This window comes from Mauremys reevesii, linkage group 3, assembly GCF_016161935.1.
Source record: "Mauremys reevesii isolate NIE-2019 linkage group 3, ASM1616193v1, whole genome shotgun sequence".
NCBI classification, from domain to species: Eukaryota; Metazoa; Chordata; order Testudines; family Geoemydidae; genus Mauremys; species Mauremys reevesii.
Window position 1 is genome coordinate 46,006,791 of NC_052625.1, and position 23,705 is coordinate 46,030,495.

At 43.2% G+C, this 23,705-nt stretch overlaps 1 protein-coding gene across 5 annotated transcripts in view; it reads right to left on the minus strand.

Annotated features, from left to right (window-relative positions):
* Positions 1–4,725: 4,725 nt before the first annotated feature.
* LOC120401238 (centromere protein F-like) overlaps positions 4,726–23,705 on the minus strand; it is a 115,449-nt gene continuing 96,469 nt past the window's right edge. For all 5 annotated transcript variants that reach the window (XM_039530946.1, XM_039530947.1, XM_039530943.1 and 2 more), the window contains 6 exons: positions 22,183–22,315; positions 19,550–19,815; positions 14,539–14,614; positions 13,657–13,740; positions 12,614–12,807; positions 4,726–5,160 (listed from right to left, as the gene is read on the minus strand). In XM_039530946.1, coding sequence (XP_039386880.1) covers positions 4,957–5,160; positions 12,614–12,807; positions 13,657–13,740; positions 14,539–14,614; positions 19,550–19,815; positions 22,183–22,315 — 957 coding nt within the window. In that variant the 3' untranslated portion in view covers positions 4,726–4,956. The remainder of the gene's footprint in view (positions 5,161–12,613; positions 12,808–13,656; positions 13,741–14,538; positions 14,615–19,549; positions 19,816–22,182; positions 22,316–23,705) is intronic.

Below are 23,705 nucleotides of genomic sequence, written 5' to 3' on the forward strand. Positions count from 1 at the left end.
ACTGACTGAGCTGTGTCCATTGCAGGGCACCACACCAGTAGCTACTGACAACAGGAACCAGCTCAGACTCCCTTATGGTAGGGGTCATGGCGTCCATTTTTACAGGCGGCTCTAAAAGGTTGTGTTAAAGCAGGCGATTAATAAAACTTATTTAAATGTGTCAATACGAATGTGTCCCCTGCTCCATACTTGTGTGAGTAAAACACGGTACATGACATGTCTCCACAGACGGCTCTGTTTAACTATATTACACCCCCCCGGAAGTTGGGAGCTTTAGTGGGGTGACCCCTACCATAAGGAAGTCCATTTTGTCCTTTTCCAGATTTTCCTCTTGAGATCTGTGTCTCAGACATGAGCAAAAACAGCTGATGCATGATAGACTTACTCCCACAGGGCTACCGATGTGTAAGTTCTCAGAGGCCTCTAGAAAGGCATCTGGGACAGGTGGGATCACAGAAACCCCCTGGGAGCTGCCACCTGATGTGCCCAGACTACTGCTACCACTGCTTTCCCTGCCAGCTCAGGACCCCAGCACCCTGTCTTGCTGAGCCAGACACTCCCGTCTGCTCCAACACAGACCCAGGGTCTGAATTACTTGCCCCAAGCTGCAGGTTTACCTGAAAGCAGCTAACAGAAGTGTTCCTGTCTTTAACACTCAGATGCCCAGCTCCCAATGGGGTCTAAATCCATTTTACCCTGTATGCAGCTTAAAATGCGCAAATCTATATCTAATCAAACTGAATACAGATAAGATCCCCACCAGTTCCACAATGCTCCTTTGACAGACTAATCTCCTTTTAGCCTGGGTCCAGCAATCACTCACACCTCCTGCAGTCACTGTCCTTTGTTCCCATTTCTTTCGGGTATCCTGGGGTGGGGGTGGAGGCTCTCTCTTTAGCCAGCTGAAGACAAAATGGAGGGCTCTCCCAGGGGTTTAAACAGACTTTCTCTTGGGGGTGGAGATCCACGCCTCACTCCTGTGCCAAGTCCAGCTCCAAGATGGAGATTTGGAGTCACCTGGGCAAATCACATGTCCATGCATGACTCACAGTTTTTACAGGGAGCATCCATTGTTTACATGCTACCTTGAACTTCCTCAGGTAGACTTCTTATGTGGATTGGAGCATTCCAAGATCCATTGTCCTTTCAGTGTTTCTTGATTAGGTACTTAATTTCCCCAGGAACTGACCAAATGCTCTACTAAGGTTATTTAGAAATCAAGCCGGTACACAGCCAACATTCATAACTTTGAATACAAAAATGATACATGCATACAAATAGGATTAATACATTCAGTAGATCATAACCTTTATGGAGATATGTTACATGGCATATGTAGCATAAAACACATTCTAAGCATATTTCCATAGAGCCTTATGGGAGGTACCGTCACACCCTCCCCCTGAGCTTACTGCCAGAGACTTGGACACTGTCCATGGCGGAGGCAGTACATGTAAAATCCCTGTTTGTCTTTCCTTTCAAGTACCTTTAAACCATAGGTCATTCCTAAGGGTCCTAGCCAGTTTTGGGGGTCCTGGTCCTCAGATGCCAGAAAACAGGTTGGGGTGTAGTATTGTTAACAGAACGCAGACAGTGATATCTGTTACAGTGGAGGCGTTTTGGCATTTAGCCACCAATGCCATGAGGCGGTGTGCCTCAGTTTCCCCTCCTACACAGCAGCATGGGGCTGTTATGCTTTTGCTGCTGTTCCAAGCTTCCAGACTGTTTACAGGTGTAGGCTGAAAAGTAACATGTTTGTGGGGCTCTCCTGTCACCATCCCTAGCATGTACAACAGTTTCTTCCACAAAGCAGGTATGTCCCACATCTTTAAAGGGTTTAACACTACTACGAATTCCTTTGTTTTATCCCATAGGTGAATTAGCAAAAGACACAAGGTTAACAGCAAATCTACGGTGGACAGGCTTCGTTCACTCTTTCAAAACCAGATCCTTAAATTTACCATAGTTTGAAGCATCATCAATAGGCATCTTACTGAATATGTCCAGAGCTCTACCAGTCCATTTTGCTATCAATGTGGTCATCTTTTGATCTTCAGGGATGGCATGCAGGGTGCCCAGGCTCTTGAAGGTGATGAAATATTCGGTGGTCTCGCTGGATTCCTCATACTGTGGACACAGTTGCTCCCATTTATGAATTTTTGGGGAAGTGGAGCCAGCAGGTGGAGGGTTTTGTCTCTTTGACTCCGTTACAGCCAGTTCATGCTTATGGGCCTTTCTCTGGGTCTGCATAGCTCTCTCGTGGGCAGCCTCTTCCCTGGCTTTTTCTGCCTCCACCCTTGCTGTCTCTGCCTCCATAGCTCTCTTGTGGAAAGCTGCTTCTGCCTCCACCCTTGCTCTCTCTGCCTCCATAGCTCTCTCGTGGGCAGCCTCCTCCCTCTCCATTAGTCTTTTATGTTCATTTTCTTTCTCTTTTGCTTCCAGTCTAGCCAACCCTAGTTTGTTAGCTGCTTCACTGCTAGTCATTTTCCTGCTTTCTTCTTCTGGGCCACATCCCCTCTGCAGTTCACTGAAAGTGGGATGCACTCAGCTCAGGGGATTCTTCGTTAACAGAGACTTTCACAGTGCCCAGGTTTCTGGGCAATTTGCACCCTGTGCAGTTTTAGCATCTTCAGATCTTGTCTCTTACTTATTTTGCTTCCTTTTCTGTCCCTACTTCCCTTACCCAAAATAAGCAAACAGAAAATAACAAACCAGTAACCACTTGGTCTGTTCTCCAGCCACCGACCACACTCAAAACTCACTTAAAATCACTACCACTACCTCAAAGCAATCAGATGTGCACAGATTCTGCTGACTATGCCACTGTGACAGGCTGGATCACAGAAACCTCCTGGGAGCTGTCACCTGATGTTCCCAAACTACTTCAAGCCCTGCTTTCCCTGCCAGCTCCCTGTCTTGCTGAACCAGACACTCCCGTCTGCTCCAACACAGACCCAGGGTCTGAATTACTTGCCCCAAAGCTGCAGGTTTACCTGAAAGCAGCTAACAGAAGTGTTCCTATCTTTAAACTCAGATGCCCAACTCCCAATGGGGTCTAAACCCAAATAAATCCTTTTTACCCTGTATAAAGCTTATACAGGGTAAACTCATCAATTGTTCGCCCTCTATAACACTGATAGAGACATAGGCACAGTTGTTTGCTCCCCCAGGTATTAATACATACTCTGAGTTAATTAATAAGTAAATAGTGATTTTATTAAAGACAGAAAGTAGGATTTAAGTGGATCCATGTAGTAAAAGACAGAACAAAGTAAGTCACCAAGCAAAATAAAATAAAATGTGCAAATCTATATCTAATCAAACTGAATACAGATAAGATCCTCACCAGTTCCAAAATGCTCCCTTTTACAGACTAATCTCCTTTTAGCCTGGGTCCAGCAATCACTCACACCCCCTGCAGCCACTGTCCTTTGTTCCAATTTCTTTCAGGTATCCTGGGGTGGGGGTGGGGGTGGGGGCTCTCTCTTTAGCCAGCTGAACGCAAAATGGAGGGCTCTCCCAGGGGTTTAAATAGACTTTCTCTTGTGGGTGGAGACCCCCTCCTCACTCCTGTGCCAAGTCCAGCTCCAAGATGGAGTTTTGCAGTCACTTGGGCAAGTCACATGTCCATGCATGACTCACAGTTTTTACAGGGAGCATCCATTGTTTACATGCTACCTTGAACTTCCTCAAGTAGACTTCTTATGTGGATTGGAGCATTCCAAGATCCATTGTCCTTTCAGTGTTTCTTGATTAGGTACTTAATTTCAACATTCCTTTCCCCAGGAACTGACCAAATGCTCTACTAAGGTTATTTAGAAATCAAGCCAGTACACAGCCAACATTCATAACTTTGAATACAAAAATGATACATGCATACAAATAGGATTAATACATTCAGCAGATCATAACCTTTATGGAGATGTGTTAACATGGCATATGTAGCATAAAACACATTCTAAGCATTATTTCCATAAAGCTTTATGGGAGGTACTGTCAAAAGCCTTATGGGAGGTACTGTCACAGCATCGTCAAGCTGTTGAGAGATTTTCAGAAAACAAACAGTGTAAGAACCCCATTGCTTGTTTTTAATTTATGCAATCCCTGGTTCTTAGCCCCATTACACCCTATCCTTGACCATCGCTTTTTAATCATTCATTTACCTGAGCAACCTCTTTTCTGCCTCTTTTCAGACCTCACCTTGTCTGCCTGTGACTCCCCCAAGCCATGAGCACTTTCCACCTCTAGGAAGGTGAATAATGAGAAGCCGTCACACTCATCGGGGTGCCTAATAAGGGTTTCGGGGTCGGATTCCAACATATCCATCAACGGTCTAAAGGTGCTCGGGGTTAAAACAAAGTCCGAAGTTCTCATGGGGGTGGTAAAGGAGTCCACGTTTCCTCTCAGTAGCCTTTCCACAATTTCTAAAACACGTGTCCTTGGTAAGAGATGGCCTCCTCTGCCCGGAGCTGGGACTTATGGGGTAATGGTGCTGCTCTCTGATTGGCAGAGGGCATTGGGAGGAGTTCTTAGAGGGGTCACACGACCCACTTCCGAACAGGTCACCCCACCCCAGAACTCACTCTGACTGGTCAAATCTCCTCTGAGGGAGGTCCTATCAGGGTGAACCCCATCCTGATTGGTAGAGGGAAGTAGGCGGAGTTCTTAGAGGGGTCACATGACCCACATCCAGATGGGTCACTCCACTCCAGAACTTGCCTTGATTGGTCAAATCTCCTCTCGGGGTGGTCCCGAGTGGCTGAAACCCTTCCTGAGTGGTAGAGGATGGTCACGTGACACACCTTGCTTGCGGTCATGTGGCATCTTGACCCTGGGAGTAATACTCCCCGGAGCGGACTTCTTGTGACAGGTGGGTGGGGTTTAAGGGGTGAAGGGGCAGAGTTTAAGGGGTCAAGGGGTGCGGTTAGGGTTTGTTTCATGGTATACTACTCAGGTTTACTGTACCATACAGTTTTTGTCTTGTTCATTTTGATCAGGTAGTTTTTGTGTGCTCAAGGAACATCTGCCTTGGTGTGTGTGGAGATTCTCCCTTGAGTTCTCAGCAACAGCTTGTGTGTGTTGCTTCTTCATGCAAAGAGGAGATCTTGATTCCATAGGTTCAATAGCTGTTTCTGCTTGGCGCTGCTGAGTATCATCTACCTGCAATACAAACAAAAAAATTCTCATGCTTTAGCGGTATGGGAGAACCTTGTTAATTACCAGCAGGAAGTGAAAGACCCATTCCAAGCGACTGAATAATATGAATTAGCAGACACACGCTCAAAGCAAGAATCTTTAATGTTTATAGTTATCACTCTGAAAATACAACAGCGCTATGCAGAATGCTTTACAGCAACTACCTACTCCTCACCATGTTCAAGTTTAGAATGGACATTATCATCCATGCTTTACAAATCACAAGTCACATAATTTAACAAGGTATAGGCAAAGCTAAGGAGTAGTACACAGGAGTTCCTTGTCTAGTCTCTTCTTGCTCAATCACTAATCTGCAGAACTGTATTTTGAGATATGTAATTTAAGTTTAATTACTGATATTTCATAATGAATTTGTAAATGTCCTATAGTTTATTCTGTAAATATGATAGCACTTGAAAAAGTTGTTTAGTCCTGAAGCATTTATACTGGCCTGCTGAGGATATCTGGATAGCTCAGTGGTTTGAGCATTGGCCTGCTAAACCTAAGGTTGTGAGCTCAATCATTGAGGAGGCCACTTAGGGATCTGGGGCAAAAATTAGTCCTGCTAGTGAAGGCAGGGGGCTGGACTTGATGACCTTTCGAGGTCCCTTCCTCTTCTAGGAGACTGGTATATCTCCAATTATTACCTTACCTTATATCCTGTCCAGACGTATTATGAAATAGTCAGGAGAATGTCATGTCATTCTAAATGTTTAACATAATCTTCACAATATGTTTGTTGTGATGGTCAACACTAGCTTTGTAAAACTGCTGAAAAATTTCACAATGTGTACACCTTTGGGGTTATCTCAAATTCCAGTCCCCACCGCTATTACAATCGTCCTTGTCTCTCCTGCACTCCCCACCAAATTCTGACATGATTTTAGCATCAGTTAGCTAAAACTTCAGTAGTTATAAATGTGTGCTTCATGACAATTGAAATCCTGAATGACAAAGCTTCTGATAGTCTAGGTAATTGGCCCCAATTCTCATCCCACTGACACTGATGTGGGTCCTGTGTGCCAGGTGAGCATCAGGGCTTATCCTTCTAGTGCCAATACTTATCAAAATAAAAGCTGTTAAAATGTTGATGTCGAGTGGAAAAAGGGAAGACAGTCCTTACACTTCTGTCATTGTAATGGTAGCTTGAGAAATAGAAGGCTAAATCTAAAACTAAATGATTTTTACCACTGAAAGCAGAGAATGTGGAAGCATTCCTTGTTAGACCCAAGAGTTGTGGGGATAGTGTGCCGCCTCTCTAATTGTTCCTTCACTCTAACAGTGTTTTTCTAGCAATGGACAAAATCTCAGATTGCAGACATGCAGTGACAAGTGTCTGGTTGCGGCTATCACAATACGAGCATTAAGACAATGTTCAGTACCAGAACTTCTAAAGAAAGAAATCAATTTTCATTCCATTGTCCTCACTAATAAAAAGCAAAGGATAAAAATCAGATCAAGTTTGCATAAGGACTGAGAAAAGACTTCAGGGTCTGGCCCTAAAAATGAAAACTCTGGGAACAGAATAGCTCTTTAAACAGTTTGTTGAAGTATGATTGTTTTTGTAGAGATTGTTATTTAAAGAATAATCTTGTGTGTTGTTTAAATTGGCTAAGTTTGCTGTTGCATTGCTGTGAAAACAGAATTGTTACCAACATATATTACTGGCAAAGCTAATAGGACCATTTATTATTAAGGGTACCTGACTCCTCCCATTACAAGACCACCCTGTTTTCTGCTGCTTCTAACTTTACAAACTTTAATTGCTTGGGCTGAAATTTTCAGGGGTTGGGGACAGAGGCAGAATTTCAGCCAAAATGGTTAAGCTATTCCCAAGATCAAGGCTAGGGAAATCTACATTTTTCTCATATTAAAATATTCTGGCAACTTTTCTTTGAAAAACTCCATGTGTTGGGGCGGGGACTTGTAATTTGGCAGGGAGTGGCCTTTGTGCAGAGAATGTGCTTTTTGCCATCCCCACAAAAACCTGCCCACATTTGGCCAAATTATAAGCCTTTGAAAAAAACCACAGATACTCAGAGAGAATTCTTAGACCTGTAGCAGCTAAAATCTCTGAAGATTTCATCCTCGCTGAGTATACTTGAATCTCGCACAGCTCTTAGTGCTAACCAAACTGTGCATGAGCTATTCCCCCCAGAGTGACTGCACATGTGCCATTTCCTCACAGCTCCTGGATGTGAAAACACGGCACACTGTGCCATCCCCGCAGAGCAATTGATATGCTCCAGCCCAGGCCTCTAATGATCAAAGCCAGAGTTTCCCTGCAACGGTTCTTCCCAGCTGCTTTGGTCCAGGCACCAGAACTGAGAGCAGGAACTTTTCTCTTAATAAACTCCCAATGATCCCTCCAAGCTGCTGCACAAGCACGCTGGTGGAGGAAGATACTGGACTCAAATGCAGAGGGGACAAAAGCCCAATGGAGGCGGGCGGGAGGGCAGACTGGGACAAGGAGTATGCCAAGATTGGGACTGGAATGGGGGTGCGGGGAGGGGGCCAAGGCAGGGAGCTGGTAGGCAATGCTAGGACTGGAAAACTATGAGAGAAGGCTGAGGAAGGGGGAAAGGAATGTAGAGGAGACACTGAGAGAAGACACAGAGCTAAGAGGAGGAGGAGGAGGAGGAGGAGGGAGTTTGCAGGGGGAATTTGCAGAGGACACTAAGAGACTTAGGCAGAGGAATTGACAGGCTAGTGAAGGGAGTGGGTGGTGTTCTGCTGGTGTTCTGGTGCCTGTTGGGGTTTGTTTTGCTGTAGGTGGTGGTGGTTTGCTTCAGTTTGTGTTTCCTGGACTTACAGGTTTTAGGTGGGAAGGCTATGACCGATACAGAGGCAGCAGTGAAAGACAGAATGAGGCTGACTGGATATGGAAGCTGCTGCATGTACATGATCCTGGAGGGGGTACCTGAAAAGAGTTTCGTCTGCCTGACGTGCCGACTGATAGAGCTGATGGAAGAAAAGGTCTGAGGACTGGAGTTGCAGGTGGAAACTCTGGTCGAGTTTAGAAGGGGATTCGAGCGGATGATGGAGCAAAGACATGAGGAGGCTGAAGGGAAAAGCTCAGTCTTGCAGATGGAAGCAGGACCAAAGAATTCTGAGGAGAGACTGCTGGGTGAAGAAAGTGGACGGTGGAAGCACGTGACTAAGAGAACCAGGCAGAGAAAAAGATGGGCCAGTGAAGGAGAAATAGAGCTCAGGAACAGGTTTGCAGAGTTGAAAAATGAAGAAGACGCTTAATGAAATTGAGGCTCAGGTGATCTTCAGTGGGATCCTGCCTGTTCCTAGAGAAGGGCAACAAAGGTATGAAAAGATTATGGCGATCAACAGATGGCTCAGGCAGTGGTGCTATGAGGAGGGCTTTGGGATGTATGGCCACTGAGAAGCATTCATGGACAGAGGACTGTTCTCTCGGGATGGACTTCACCTGAGTAAGGAGGGAAATAGACTTCTAGGATAGAGGCTGGCACAACTCATTAAGAGAGCTTTAAACTAGGAATTTGGGGAAGATGGTTGGGAGATGTCCAGGTAATCTCCAAAATTCCCATAAAGGGTAATCTCCTTCTTAGCATTGAGAGGAAGAAAACAAAGTAAGAAAGGATACAGCCATGGGTCGGAGAATGGAAATAAGGAGGAAGGGTAGTGTAGATACCAGTCTAATAGGTGATACTGGGAGTAGAATGTCTGTGCCTAACCGGGTAAAGAATGTCAGTGAAGCCAAATGGCAAAAATTAAGATGTTTGTACACTAATGCGAGGAGCCTAGGTAATAAAATGGAGGAAGTAGAGCTACTGGTGCAGGAAGTGAAACCGGATATTATAGGGATAACAGAAACATGGTGGAATAGTAGTCATGACTGGAGTACAGGTATTGAAGGCTATGTGCTGTTTAGGAAAGACAGAAATTAAGGCAAAGGTGGTGGAGTAGCATTGTATATCAATGATGAGGTTAACTGTAAAGAAATAAGAAGTCATGGAATGGATAAGACAGAGTCTATGTGGGCAAAAATCACAATGGGAAAGAAAGCTACTAGAACCTCCCCTGAGGTGCTTGGGGCTAGCTAGAGACCGCCGGGAGCTGATTTGGATATGGATAGAGACCTTTTTCATGTTTTTAATGAAGTAAACATTAATGGGAATTGTGTGATTATGGGAGACTTTAACTTCCCAGATATAGACTGGAGGACAAGTGCTAGTAATAATAGTAGGGCTCAGATTTTTCTGGATGTGATAGCTGATGGATTCCTTTATCAAGTAGTTGAAGAACCAACAAGAGGGGATGCATTTTAGATTTGGTTTGGGTGAGTAGTGAGAACCTCATAGAAGAAATGATTGTAGGGGACAACCTTGGTTCGAGTGATCGTGAGCTAACTCAGTTCAAGCTAGATGGAAGGATAAACAAAAATAGATCTGGGACTAGGGTTTTTGATTTCAAAAGGGCTAACTTTAAAGAATGAAGGAAATTCATTAGGGAAGTGGATTGGACTGAAGAACTTGTGGATCTAAAGGTGGAGGAGGCCTGGAACTACTTCAAGTCAAAGTTGCAGAAACTATCAGAAGCCTGCATTCCAAGAAAGGGGAAAAAATTCATAGGCAGGAGTTGATGACCAAGCTGCATGAGCAAGCATCTCAGAGAGATGATTAAGAAAAAGCAGAAAGCCTACAAGGAGTGGAAGACGGGAATGATCAGCAAGGAAAGCTACCTTATTGAGGTCAGAACATGTAGGAATAACGTTAGAAAGGCAAAGGCCAAAAGCCATGTAGAGTTGGCCCTTGCAAAGGGAATTAAAACCAATAGTAAAAGGTTCAATAGCTGTATAAATAAGAAGAAAACAAAGACAGAAGAAGTGGGACCGCTAAACACTGAGGATGGAGTGGAGGTTAAGGATAATCTAGGCATGGCCCAATATCTAAACAAATACTTTGCCTCAGTCTTTAATGAGGCTAATGAGGAGCTTAGGGATAATGGTAGGATGACAAATGGGAATGAGGATATGGAGGTAGATATTACCACATCCGAGGTAGAAGCCAAACTCAAACACCTTAATGGGACTAAATTGGAAGGCCCAGATAATCTTCACCCAAGAATATTAAAGGAACTGTCACATGAAATTGCAAGCCCATTAGCAAGAATTTTTAATGAATCAGTAAACTCAGGGGTTCTACTGGACAACTGGAGAACTGCTAACATAGTTCCTATTTTTAAGAAAGGGAAAAAAAGTGATCCAAGTAACTATAGGCCTGTTAGTTTGACATCTGTAGTATGCAAGGTCTTGGAAAAAATTGTGAAGGAGAAAGTAGTTAAGGACATTGAGGTCAGTGGTAATTGGGACAAAATACGACATGGTTTTACAAAAGGTAGATCGTGCCAAACCAACCTGATCTCCTTCTTTGAGAAGGTAACAGATTTTTTAGACAAAGGAAAGGCAGTGGATCTAATTTACCTCGATTTCAGTAAGGCACTTGATACAGTTCCACAGGGGAAATTATTAGTTAAATTGGAAAAGATGGGGATCAAGATGAAAATTGAAAGGTGGATAAGGGACTGGTTAAAGGGGAGACTACAACAGGTCATACTGAAAGGTGAACTGTCAGGCTGGAAGGAGGTTACTAGTGGAGTTCCTCAGGGATCAGTTTTGGGACCAATCTTATTTAATCTTTTTATTACTGACCTTGGCACAAAAAGTGGGACTGTGCTAATAAAGATGGGAGGTATTGCTAACACAGAGAAGGACCGGGATATCACACAGGAAGATCTGGATGACCCTGTAAACTGGAGTAATAGTAACAGGATGAAATTTAACAGTGAAAAGTGCAAGGTCATGGATTTAGGGATTAAGAACAAGAATTTTGGTTATAAATTGGGGACGCATCATTCGGAAGTAACAGAGGAGGAGAAGGACCTTGGGGTATTGGTTGATCACAAGATGACTATGAGCCGCCAATGTGATCTGGCCATGAAAAAAGCTAATGCGGTTTTAGGATGCATCAGGCGAGATATTTCCAGTAAAGATAAGGAGGGTTAGTACCGTTATACAAGGCACTGGTGAGATCTCATCTGGAATATTTTGTGCAGTTCTGGTCTCCCATGTTTAAGAAGGATGAATTCAAACTAGAACAGGTACAGAGAAGGGCTACTAGGATGATCCAAGAAATGGAAAACCTATCTTATGTAAGGAGACTCAAAGAGCTTGGCTTGTTTAGCCTAATCAAAAGAAGGCTGAGGGGAGATCTGATTGCTCTTTATAAATATATCAGAAGGATAAATATCAGGGAGGAGAGGAATTATTTAAGCTTCATACCAATGTGGACACAAGAACAAATGGATATAAACTGGACACTAGGACGTTTAGAGTTGAAATTAGACGAAGGTTTCTAACCATTAGAGGAGTGAAATTCTGGAACAGCCTTCCAAGGGGAGTAGCGGGGGCAAAAGACATATCTGGCTTCAAGACTAAGCTTGATAAGTTTATGGAGGGAACGGTATGATGGGATAGCCTAATTTTGGCAATTAATTTGGCAATTGACCTTTGATTATTAGCAGGTAAATATGCCCAGTGGTCTGTGATGTGATGTTAGATGGGGTGGGATCTGAGTTACTACAGAGAATTCTTTCCTGGGTGTCTGGCTTGTGAGTCTGGCCCACATGCTCAGGGTTTATTTGATTGCCATATTTGGGGTCGGGAAGGATTTTTCCTCCAGGGCAGATTGGCAGAGGCCCTGGAGGTTTTTCACCTTCCTCTGCAGCATGGGGCACGGGTCACTTGCTGGAGGATTCTCTCACCTGGAGGTCTTTAAACCACGATACGAGGACTTCAGTAACTCAAACACAGGTTAGGGGTTTGTTACAGGAGTGGGTGGGTGACATTCTGTGGCCTGCGTTGTGCAGGAGGTCAGACTAGATTATCAGAATGGCCCCTTCTGACCTTAAAGTCTATGAGTCTAAGAGAACTGGGGCTGGCTGAGCAGGGAGATTGGGCCAAGGAACCTTAATTCCAGCATATACGAATTTTTGAGTGCTTTTGCGTGTAATCCATATATGCACGCGCACCCCCCGCCCTGCTCTAGGCATCCAGGCCTTTCAAGAAATAATCAAATATTTGGGATGAGCATTAAAGTGGGAAGATTGACCTCATTCCCATTTACCAAGTTAATGAGCACTTGGCATGAGATCACAGATTTGATCATACCAACAATTTTAAGTTTACCATTATGCCCAGATCTTTGTTATGTGCCAAGCTTTATTCATTTTATGTACATTGATGACCTTGTCTTCACTATATTCATGGCAGATATAAAGGAGGTATGAATAACATGGCATATCTTCAAACTCACTTGGAGAGATAAATACATTATGTGGATTTCCCATGCCCTGCACATTCAGATACATTTTGATGATCAGTTACCTTTGGTGATTTGCTGCCACCAGCTGTCGGTTTAGAGATCTTGGCAAAATTAGCTGACCTGCCTTTTTGTAAACATTGGCCATATGGTGACAAATTTTGGCTTTGAGCAGCAAGACGGGGACTGGTCTTTAGGTTTAGCGCTGTTCTGCGCAAAACACAGGGGTTGGTTTTCCCAGTAGGAATATCAGCAAAGCCTGAAAAATAAACAACAGCCATTAACCACAGTTGATTAAATTACTTTATTGTTCCAATCAATCTGATCTTGCTCAATTCAAGATGGAGATGACAACGGGTAATAATTTAAGAAAGTAAAATGGCATTTACTCACTGAATAACATAGAATGGGGGAATTATTAGGACTATCTTGCATTCCTAGAATTTTATAGGTGAACTCAGGCAAGGGTGTGGATCTGTGCAACAGCAACTCTACTAAAATGGCAAAAAGAGTTTTCCCCAAGCAAATGTTCTCTTTTTCCTTTAAAGGGACACCATTAACTGGAAAATCATTTCCATCTGAAAACGATGTCTCTTCTATTGTTCTACATAGAGCCAGCCAGAGGGAGACAATTCTGTTTTGCAACCCCTTTCGAGGTTTCAGAATTTGTTTTTATTCTAGATTGGAATGAAAACATAAGCCCTTCAAATGCTTTCATAAAATGAAATTGAATCAAAAAAATCAGGCTTTCAATTTGGGGGCCTTCCTCCCTGCTCAGCAAAAACTTTGTCCGAATCAATACATCTCCGTAATACATTTCGGCTTTGACAATGCAGCACATTTAAATGAAAAAACATTTAGCTAAAAATGTTTAAGCAAAAATTTCCCCCCTTCCTATCAACCAGAAGAAAAAGGTGTTTTATATTGGGAATGGCTGGGCCTAGAATCCCTCTCTTGCAACCTATACGAGGGCTGAATTTGGCCAATGATGTCCAAGATTTTACAATGCTTCCAAGTCACACCTATGACAACACGATTATTTAGATAAGCGTGCGTGCGCACTCTCCCCCCAGTGTGGACCGTTCTCCTCTAAAGAAGTAACAATTACCTTTTCTGACCACCTCCGGGAGTCCGTCTGGCTCATACTCTTGCTCGTTGTCCTGGGTCAGTGAATGTGCCATCTCATCAGCACCTGACCAAAGGAAAGAGTCATTACCTGTACAAATAACTTTAAGGAGACTCTGGAAAGATGCGTTTAGAATGCAATGATCTCAGTCATTCATTTGTTAATTAAGTACATAAGATGTGTGCTTGTGCAACCACAGTCAACTATACCAGAGCTTCAGAAGCTATACTGATTTATGAGGATCTGGCCCCTCATCTGAATCAAATGTAATAATGGAGGTTTTGAAAACATGTGTTCTAAATAAATGCATTAAGGTTAGAAACAGGATCATGATTAAGGCTATGTTTTAGTCATGGGTATTTTTAGTAAAAGTCATGGACAGGTCACGGGCAATAAACAAAAAGTCAGGGCCCCGTGACCCCTCCATGACTTTTACTGAAAATACCTGGGACTAAATCTTACCGCCTGGGAGAGGGGACGCTCCTGAAGACTGCTGGGGAGTGGAGAGAGAGAGCAGGGCAATGCTGGTGCCGGGGGGGGAAGGGGTGGCTCAGAGCCCCACTACCACTAGTCCCAGACTGCTGCTCCAGGGACCGTGCCTGGGGCTGACTGAGCAACGGCCAGCGCGGCTGGCTCCTGGGCTTCCCCAGCTGCTGGGATCCTGGGATCAGCTGCACCAGCACTGCAAAATTCACAGAGGTCACAGAAACCGTGACTTCCAGGAATGATTTGCAGCCTTACAATCATTCTAGTATAGCATTTCCTTCTTCAACTACCCCATACTTGGCTTGTGCTCCTTTAATAGAGCATTATGGTCAGCAATTTGTTTCGGCAACATTTCTTTTTCCTTCCCCAGCTGCTTACAGGATTGCATCCATGTCTTCAGTTTACTGTGAGCGAATCCATTTTGCTTCTTCTGTTGAACCTTCAGATTGTCTAGCTATAAAATAAAAAAAATTTTTAGTTGCTAATAGGAAAATTCATTCTTCTGTCTAAGCATTATACTCTCACTAATGGCATCTCACCTGCCATTAAAAGTTCAGTGCAACTAAAAATCCAAACAAAAGTTATAATATGAATTTGTACAGTAGAGTTCACTTAGTAATGTACAATTGAATTCTAGCAGCTTCTAATTCCAACAGAGAAACATTAAAGTCATGTTTATTGGAAAGCTACGTGTGTGTAGATTTCCTTGATAGAGAAATCATAATCTAAATATAATATTCAAAATAACCAAATGACAGAACCCAGCCGAAAAGCATGTGGTCCAGGCATGTTTGTCCACCTTATGTGCATTGGGGTGCCAAAATAAATGGATGGTAGATATCTGGCAGCCTTATAAAACGCACTTCAGGATAATGTAAATATCAAGCACAGTGCTCCATCAGCTGGGCATGGAGTGAGTACTGTAACTCAATGCCTGCTTGCCACAATACCGGCTCCACACTGTGCTACATGAGTGCTTTTTGATGTGTTTATTTCTGAAGCGAGAGCATAGAACTACAGTCCCTCATTCACCATAAATGGAAGTAGAAACAGATTGCAGACTAGAAAATGCAGAGGGAATTGATAAGAAAAAATTCACCTAGATGGACAGGTTTAAAAACTTTTCCCCTTCTGCTTGGCAGTAAACACCCAACCTATGCGTGTTACAAATAAAACTTCATATAGTCATTACCAGAATTTCTCTTTGCAGTGGCACATGGAATTGTTCACACGCCTATCTAAATTATTAGCAAGAATAGTGCTGTCATAAGAAGAATCACTTCATTAATAATTTAGATGGAAATTCTGCATACATCAGAACTGATATGCTCTCCCAAGTCGAGTGTGACATAATGAGGTAGTAGAAGCAGTTTAAAGATAATAGGGGCATGTCTGCCCTGGGAAGTTTCAGAAGATATTAATTAATGTGTTCATTAACACGATGTTACAACATGCAGTGTAGACACTGCCCTGTTATGTTTAATATCACATCAGTCAGTTACGGTCAACCTTAGGGGCAGAGTGAAAAGACATGTTTGAACACGGTCTCATTTTGAAGTAGAGACCCTGGCAAGTAAGGTATTGTTTCCTTTGCACCATAAGTGAAACTTTACCAGAACAATGAATGAAAGTTCCTGACTGAATTCTGCCTGGATACCAAAATGTATCAGTCAGGCTAAAAAAGTGTTTTTAATTTATAAGGAGGTGGGGGCGCACTCAGAGGCTTGCTATGTGAAAGGGGTCAACAGGACAAAAGTTTGAGAATCACTGGGCTAAAGGATAATCTCTGCTGAACTACACTTTCCTTTTGATATCCAGGCTGTCAAACTGTAGGCAGCTCAGGTACAGATGAAATAGGGGCCCATGCATCAAGAGATCTGTTTTTTCTGCTGGTATAGTGGAGATTCCTTAGCTATCAATCAATCATGTCCAAAAATTCCCAGAACTTCTGGCTAGTGAAGAACTAGAAGGATGATTTCAGCTCTTTCCTCTTCCCTTTATGGGAATTGTCTTGTAAAGCAGCGGATTCTTCTCGACATCTGACATTATTTCCATGGCCTCTGAGAGAAGTTCTGACCTCTGGTTACTCACTTATGTTGAAAGGGATATAAACATTCATATTTCAGAGCACAAGCCAACCTCTAACAGGAGATAGGAAGAAATTTCCCTTGTGGGTTAGTTATTCCATAACTGCCCTCTACAGGTTTCTTGAACCTTCCTCTGAAGCAACTGATACTGGCCACCGTCAGATGACATACAGGAGACTCAATGGACCACTAGTTTGAACCCATCTGTCCATTCCTATGTTTTTGTTCCAACACTACTGAATTCTGTAAAAGTAAACTAAAAGGAAGGGTACCCTGACATACTGAAAAACGGTACAGCACAAGGTGTGCGGTTCAGAAAGCTGGATGCTCTTTTTTTCTGAGTGACCCACCATAACCCTGGGGGCATCTTGTCTTCCAGGTATGCTCTTCACCAGGTGAGGTGTGTTCCTGTAGCAATCATACAAGGGCCAAAGTGAAAACTGGGTTGGCTTAAAGTATGTTCCTTGTACTTACCTGCCCCAAAAGAGACATTTGGACAGGATCTGAGAATGACGTGTCCACAAATGGAATTTCTGGAGACACATTGAGAAATCCCACTCAGAGGACATTACCAATGCATGGCATCAGCAAACCTGGTCACTGGGGAAAACTAGCTCCGGGGTGACTGCTGCCAGGATACAATTGATGAGATGAAGTTTTGGGTCTTTGTAAATCTTTACCATAGTGGTAAATTTAGAGTCCAGGCCATGCCTATTTTAACCTGGTTGAACAATGTCCTGCACTGGATTCAGAATATTCTGATTTTGAACTCCAGGGGGGTTGGAATCCTTTCTAGCAGCTGGCAAGTTGGGAATAGATCTGTTTCGCTGGTCAGGGCACAAACAGTGATGTTGTCTGTAAATGGACAGGGTTGTGCAACTTGAGACCTCAGCCTTGCTGTGATACTACCAGCCATTTAAACCTCTCAACACAGAGGATAGGTCAAAACGAAGAGTCTTGTATAGGAATTATAAACTCTTCACACACAAATGCTCATATTGTCTTTGTGATGCTGAAGATTTAATTGTTTGGGAAGAAAAAGATTTAGGTCTTCCATGTGAGCTTCTGCTTCATACTCTCCCCTCTGCATGCTAAAATAAATTTGTTAGTCTTTAAGGTGCCACAAGTACTCCTGTTCTTTTTGCGGATACAGACTAACACGGCTGCTACTCTGAAACCATTCCCTTCATGAATACCTTTGGTGTTGGCAGTGACCAATGGATTACTATGCCGGCTTTGACAAGGAGGGTTCAGGCTTCTGTTGTCTCAGCTACTAATTTCACTGCTTCCCCAAATAGCCTTGCACTTATGAAAGTGGATGCACGGGGTATGGATGGCCATGCCCTTCTGAAGGCATGGCCATGTCTCTCTCAGGTAGGACTACTGCTGCACTTAGGTTCCCCAAACTTACACATATTCCTTATCTTTTTATATAACATTTTAGTTTAACATCTAGATTTAACCGGAAATGAATGGAATTCTTATGTGCCTCTCTTCTGGGCACACACTGGCTAAAGTGCTCTTTAATCCTTCAATGCTGAGCAAGCCTATGGAGAGGGAGAGGAGACTCCAAACTCCTTTCCTTGGTAAAGCCTGAGTCCTTGACCTGATAAACAGACAGGGACAATTCCCACTCCATTGTGACCTAAAATTTGGTTCCCCTTCCCTGCTTGAAAGAGGGTCCCAGGCTGAAAAGCAGAGATGAACAAACTACATTACCCTGCCACCTGAGAATGGGCTTCACAGAAGTAACACATCTCTCTGCACACCCAGATATACTCGGGGGGGAGAGAAGGGAGGCAGTGAGTCTGATACAGAGCACTCCAGGAGACCCGTATATAGGAGAAAACCACAGCAAACACATCCTAAAGTGCGTCCAGACTACCCGCCCTATCGGCGATGTAGCGATCGATTTATCGAGGATTGATATATCGCGGCTCATCTAGACACGATATATCGATCCTGAGCGCTCCCCATCAATTCCAGAACTCCACCGGAGCGAGCGGCGGTAGCGGAGTCGACGGGGGAGCCGTGGACATCGATCCCGTGCCGTGAGGACAGAAGGTAAATAGATCTAAGATACTTCGACTTCAGCTACGCTATTCACGTAGCTGAAGTTGCGTATCTTAGATCGACGCTCCCCCCCACAGTGTAGACCAGCCCTAAGAGTGGGAAGGCAAGAGAAAAGATTTAAAGACTGATGTTTATACAACCTACTCATCAATTGTACGTATTACTTCCTTACAAAGGGGACAATTCCTTTTGCCTTTTTGGGACCCAGCGCATACGGAGTTTCCAAGTATTATTCCTGAGCAGATTATGTGGGGTTCTCATCTCCTTGAGAATCCTCATGCTCCTGATCAAGCCTTCTCACAATGGAGTCAGGGCTTCAAATGGGTGTGTTTATGGACGCATGCATGGCACTAGTGCGCTGGTCCAACAAAGCCCCGTCCCCTCACAGAGCAAGGGTTGGTGGCTTGTAGCAGCAAGACATAGGTTACCATCTAAGCCCCCTAAAAAGCTGCCCACTGAACTACTTGGACTTAGCATGATCTTGCAGGGCTTTTCTAGCACTGCAATAGCGGTCAAAGGGAGTTACTGAGAGGTGCTGTGTTTGCAGATCCACTGAACTTACTTGAGCAAAGGGAAAGACGAGCAAGAAGTTGAAATGAAATCAATATAGCAGAAAAATGAACAATAATTAATTAGAAAACAAAGTTGTTGGGAGAAACTGAACCGCCAATTTGTTCTGTTGGTGGACACACTTTCTGGTGGCCTGAGGTGAAGGGTGGAGCTTAGTCCGGGGGCCTTCAGCAACAACACTGGTCCACCTCCCAGTTCTACAGGGGAGAGGAATCACCTCTTTGTTACCAATGAGGAGAAAACCTGGGCCACAGAATAGACAAAACGTGAACATTTTATCATGTTTTCAGGTGTCCCGCTACAGACCTCCTGTATCTTTGATAGCCAGAAGTTGATAAGATAACAGATTTAATCACATTTCCATGCTACTAATGGAGAAGTTATAGCAAATGTTATCTTAGAATAGAGAATAGATATTAAAAAGGACACAATTTAATATTTGGGCTCTTAAAAGCTAAATGCCTTATTAACTGTCAGCAAAGGATATTGATATTGCTCTTATCTGGCATTGATAACAGAGACTGAAAATAACATGGCTTTGTTAGTTTCCGTATTGTACCATTTCAACCAAGATATAGGACAAATCATTTTAAATAGTTTCCATTTTCCCTGTCATGAACTAAGTAACGTGCTACTGATTCATTCTTTCTTTTTATTACCTTGCTCAGTTGCTCATTTTCTTGAAGCGAGTTGTTAAGTTGCTCTTGAAGTTTCTTTTGCTCTGCCTTGATGTTTACTATTTCCTTTTTTAAACAAGCCAACTCGGCTGCAGATAGATTTTGGAGATGAGTGATCTCAGCTTGTTTAAGTTGCAACTCTGACTGCACTTTCTCAAGTTCCTCAGTCAAATCTTGATTTTTCCCCTCTAAATCCCGAATCTCAGCTTCTTTCTTTTCTAATTGTATTTCCTGAGACAAACTCTTCTCTATAGTAATAAAAAAAATGTGCTTAATTTGTGAAAGCAAACTATGTCAAATATGCAATATTAGCTTTTATGGATAACACTATAAAATGGCAATATTGCCAATTTTCAATTTTTCACCTAGCAATACATTTTCTTAGTATTTCAGAATATAATTACTTATGTGTTCTAAAACTGCCTTTATACCCAAACCATGACATTGGATAGCTGAGACAATTTTAGCATTGCCAGAATTCAGTTTTGCAGAAAGAACATATTGCTAGTCAAATCGCTCTATGCTTCACAATTGTAACTGTTTCTACAGCCCATCCTCCCTGAGGTCCGATGGCTTGTACTCTGAAACTCATGGTTGACAGATAACAGTACCAATGGCTAGATAAAGAAAGTTGGTGCCCTATTTGTCCGTTTTCCTCTCTTCAAAATCCAGCATATATAAAAATGTTCAAGGTGTTTGATGAACTGATGTATGGAGTAAATTAAGAGACACGGGCAATACAAGAGATTTCCTGTATTGCAAAGAGAATTCTATTGAATAACACCAACTTACCATATGAAACAAGACTATGCATTCCCTTCCTACAGGACAAGGAAAATTCAATGTCTCCAAGACCCAGAACTTGGTGAGAAAGAGGAGCAGACAAAGGGAAAGGGAAATGATAGCAATCAACAGTTATTTGAAATATATCAACACCTAGGGTGGAGAAGGATTATTTAGGGTGGTGATTCAAAGGGGGGTGTGGCGGGCCGGTTGCCCGCTCTAGCCCTGAAGGGGTTGGAACAGCCCTGCAGAGGGCTGTGGCTGGGGAAAGCAGCAAGCCTGGGCTGATTGGGGAAGCAGCTGCAGCTGGGCCAGTCCCCAATCAGGCTACAGCTGGCCCTTATAAAAGGGCTGTGAGCCAGGCACTCAGTCAGTCTCCCTCTAGCTCTGAAGGGAGAGGGACCTGGCTGCTGGGGAAGCTAAGGGTACTAGAGTGAAGCAGGGCTAGGGAAAGGCCTGGAGAGCTCCAGACTGGCAACTCCCCAGGCCGCAGGGCCTTGTCCAAGTCCCACAGAGGTACTGAGTTGCAGGGAAAGGCAGCAGGTCCAAATCCCCCAGCCAATGATGAGTGGCCATTACAGACTGCAGTCAGCCTCAGTGAAAGGGGCTAGATGGTACTGGCAGTAGCCACTGAGACAAGGTGGAGAATAGGGGGTGGGGATTCCCTGGGGTGGGGAGACCCAGATAGTGGATTTCTGCTGGGAGCAGGAGCCTGACGGGGAGGGCACCGGGGTCTGGGAGGGACATGGGGGCCAGTGAGGAGAGGGATAGTGACCAGCAGAGGATGCTCCAGCTAGAAATGAGCTCAGTCCCTGGATGACCAGAAGGAGGCACCGCAGGGGTGAGAGGATCATCAGAGACTTGTTAGAGAGGAAGAACTGTCCGGGGGTTAAGGGTGACAGCCTAGGACTCTGAGCACCCACATTCAGTTATGTTTCAATTAAGACAAGGTATTGTTGGTTGCAGTGCACAGCTACAGCACAAACATCTTCTGACTTATTTTTTGTTCATAATTATTCCCTTCAGAAAATGGAGATAATGCTACCATTTGACACCTTAAGAACCACAGCTAGAAGATAGCGAAAGCAAGAAAATGGACTTAGAAGGCGTTATATTTTATTAGCTAGCCGAAAGTGCTGCCACTTGCCAAGAATAAGATCAAAACACAAAGCACTTCTTTGGATGGCCTCATGGATTGGAGAGTGCAAAATACTGATTAAAATGGGAGCAGGACTGGGTCCATACATTTAATTTTGAAATCTCATTAAGTAAGGTTAGACTTCTACAGGGATAAGTGGGAGCAGTCTCCTTCTTTACAATGGCTATTTAGCAGAATTACCTGTTCTCTTAAACCTCAAGCTGCAAATTGCATTTTCCCAACCAAATAGACAAATGTAGGGAAAAGTCAAATTAGGGCTCGGCAGGTAACATTTCATCACGTTTAAGCTTGATGGCATCCATACACAAGCTAAAAGGATAATAGTTTGAGGTATATTTGTTTGCTTGGGATTTTAAAACACAGGAGCACATTGTAGTATTTAATATGCTGACCATATAGTTCTCTTTGGGACATATTTATTCCTCATTTTAAATTGCTTTAAAACCATATAATTTTATGAGTTAGTACTATATATTTGTATAAAGAAGTTCCATCTCAGTTTGGAAAGAGAATTGCGTGTATTAGCTGAAAGTTAATTTAACTATATTACACAATGGGAACTTTTTTTTCTTGGGTATTCTTCAAATCACCATTGATAATGAGGTTTAAAGAACCTCCACACTGAAGTAATAGTTTGTAACAGGATTTAAATAGGTAGAAATGTGTATCTCACTTTTCATCTCTTCTGCATAATTCTGGGTCTCCTTCAGAAACTGTTTAGCTGTTTTCAGTTCTTCTTGCAGCTGATGGATTTCTTCAGATTTTTGATCACACTGGCAGCGAAGAAGGTTTTTTTCCTCCATTTCCTACAACAAAACATTAGTTACAAAACAGTTGATTAAGTCAATAAACTGAGAGTAGTGTGATGTGGAATACTACCCATCTGAGTCCCATGAAGACTCTGGAAACATATACATGAGTTAGGAACACAAACGGCACTCTTGGCAGTCCTCAGAGGGCAGACAATCCTTTTGGGACGTCTCCCAGCTGGCACAGATCACAGCAGTACTTAGGTGGCTCAGGATATGGAACCAGGGAGCTGCAACCAGTTCTCTGGTGCCTGCCTATAGCAGATCTTGACACAGGATAGAATCCAGCCCACAAAAACTGAGCGTCAGTGAAGTTAAGTGACTTGCCCAAAGCCACAGAGGGGAGTCAGTATCAGAACACAGGAGAACTTTCCAGTTCTAGCTCCTGTTCTCAGACCACCCATCTCTCAGTGTGGATGAGTCAAATATATGAAGTTGCTCTTGGTAGCAAGATAGCATTAGATGTAAAGTATTATTAGTCAGTAATACCTGGGGGCTCGGGATAGTACATTTTCTAAGCATCTTTTTTTCCAAATATTTTAAGAAAAGTTAAAATACCCCATACAACTATGTCCTACCTGGGAACTGAAATAAAAGTTATTTCTAAGAAACTAACTCCTTCCACCCATCTGTTCCTGCATTGCTGGGTAACAGATGGCATGGCACTGGTGGGACTCTACTGGAAGCAAGCCATCATTTCTTCATCTACTTACTACGAGCAGATGGGCACCAGTGCGCAGAAGCCAAATTCAAGAAAAGGGAGGGTCTGGATGGAAAACAAATTAAAACCTTGCCGACACAGCAAGTCTGTATTCTCAGCTATTTAAACAAGTCACCCAAAGAACATAACTAAAACCGTTGATGCTTCTAGTTATTTTCCTTTTGTCTCACAACCTCCTAGTCCAAACTGTCCAACTGCTATACCGTAACAAACACACACACACACACACACACACACACACACACACACACACTCTATCAATCATTCTAAAAGACACAGGTGTCAAGAGACAACATTTTCAGACAATGCTGATGTATGACAAATGTTTCAAAGCTGTATGAATTCTCAGCTTCCTGTGTTCAAAATATCAACAAAATTCAAGGGGTTTAAATGGCTGAAACGCCCAGCCCTCTTGCTGTGACTCAGCACAAGTGGCTCTGATTAAGAAGCATTCAACAAAAAGCTGGAACCAACAACCTAACATAGCTGCAAAAAAAAATCCCATGCTCTGATGCAGGACGTTCACAAAACCATTTACAAGAAATGCATTCTCCTACCTTAATCTGGTAAGGCTACATCCCATCATTTGTATTTACAATTTGGCCTCAATCACATAGGCCATCATTAACTCTTGCTTGAATCATCGCAATCCAATGTATTTAGACT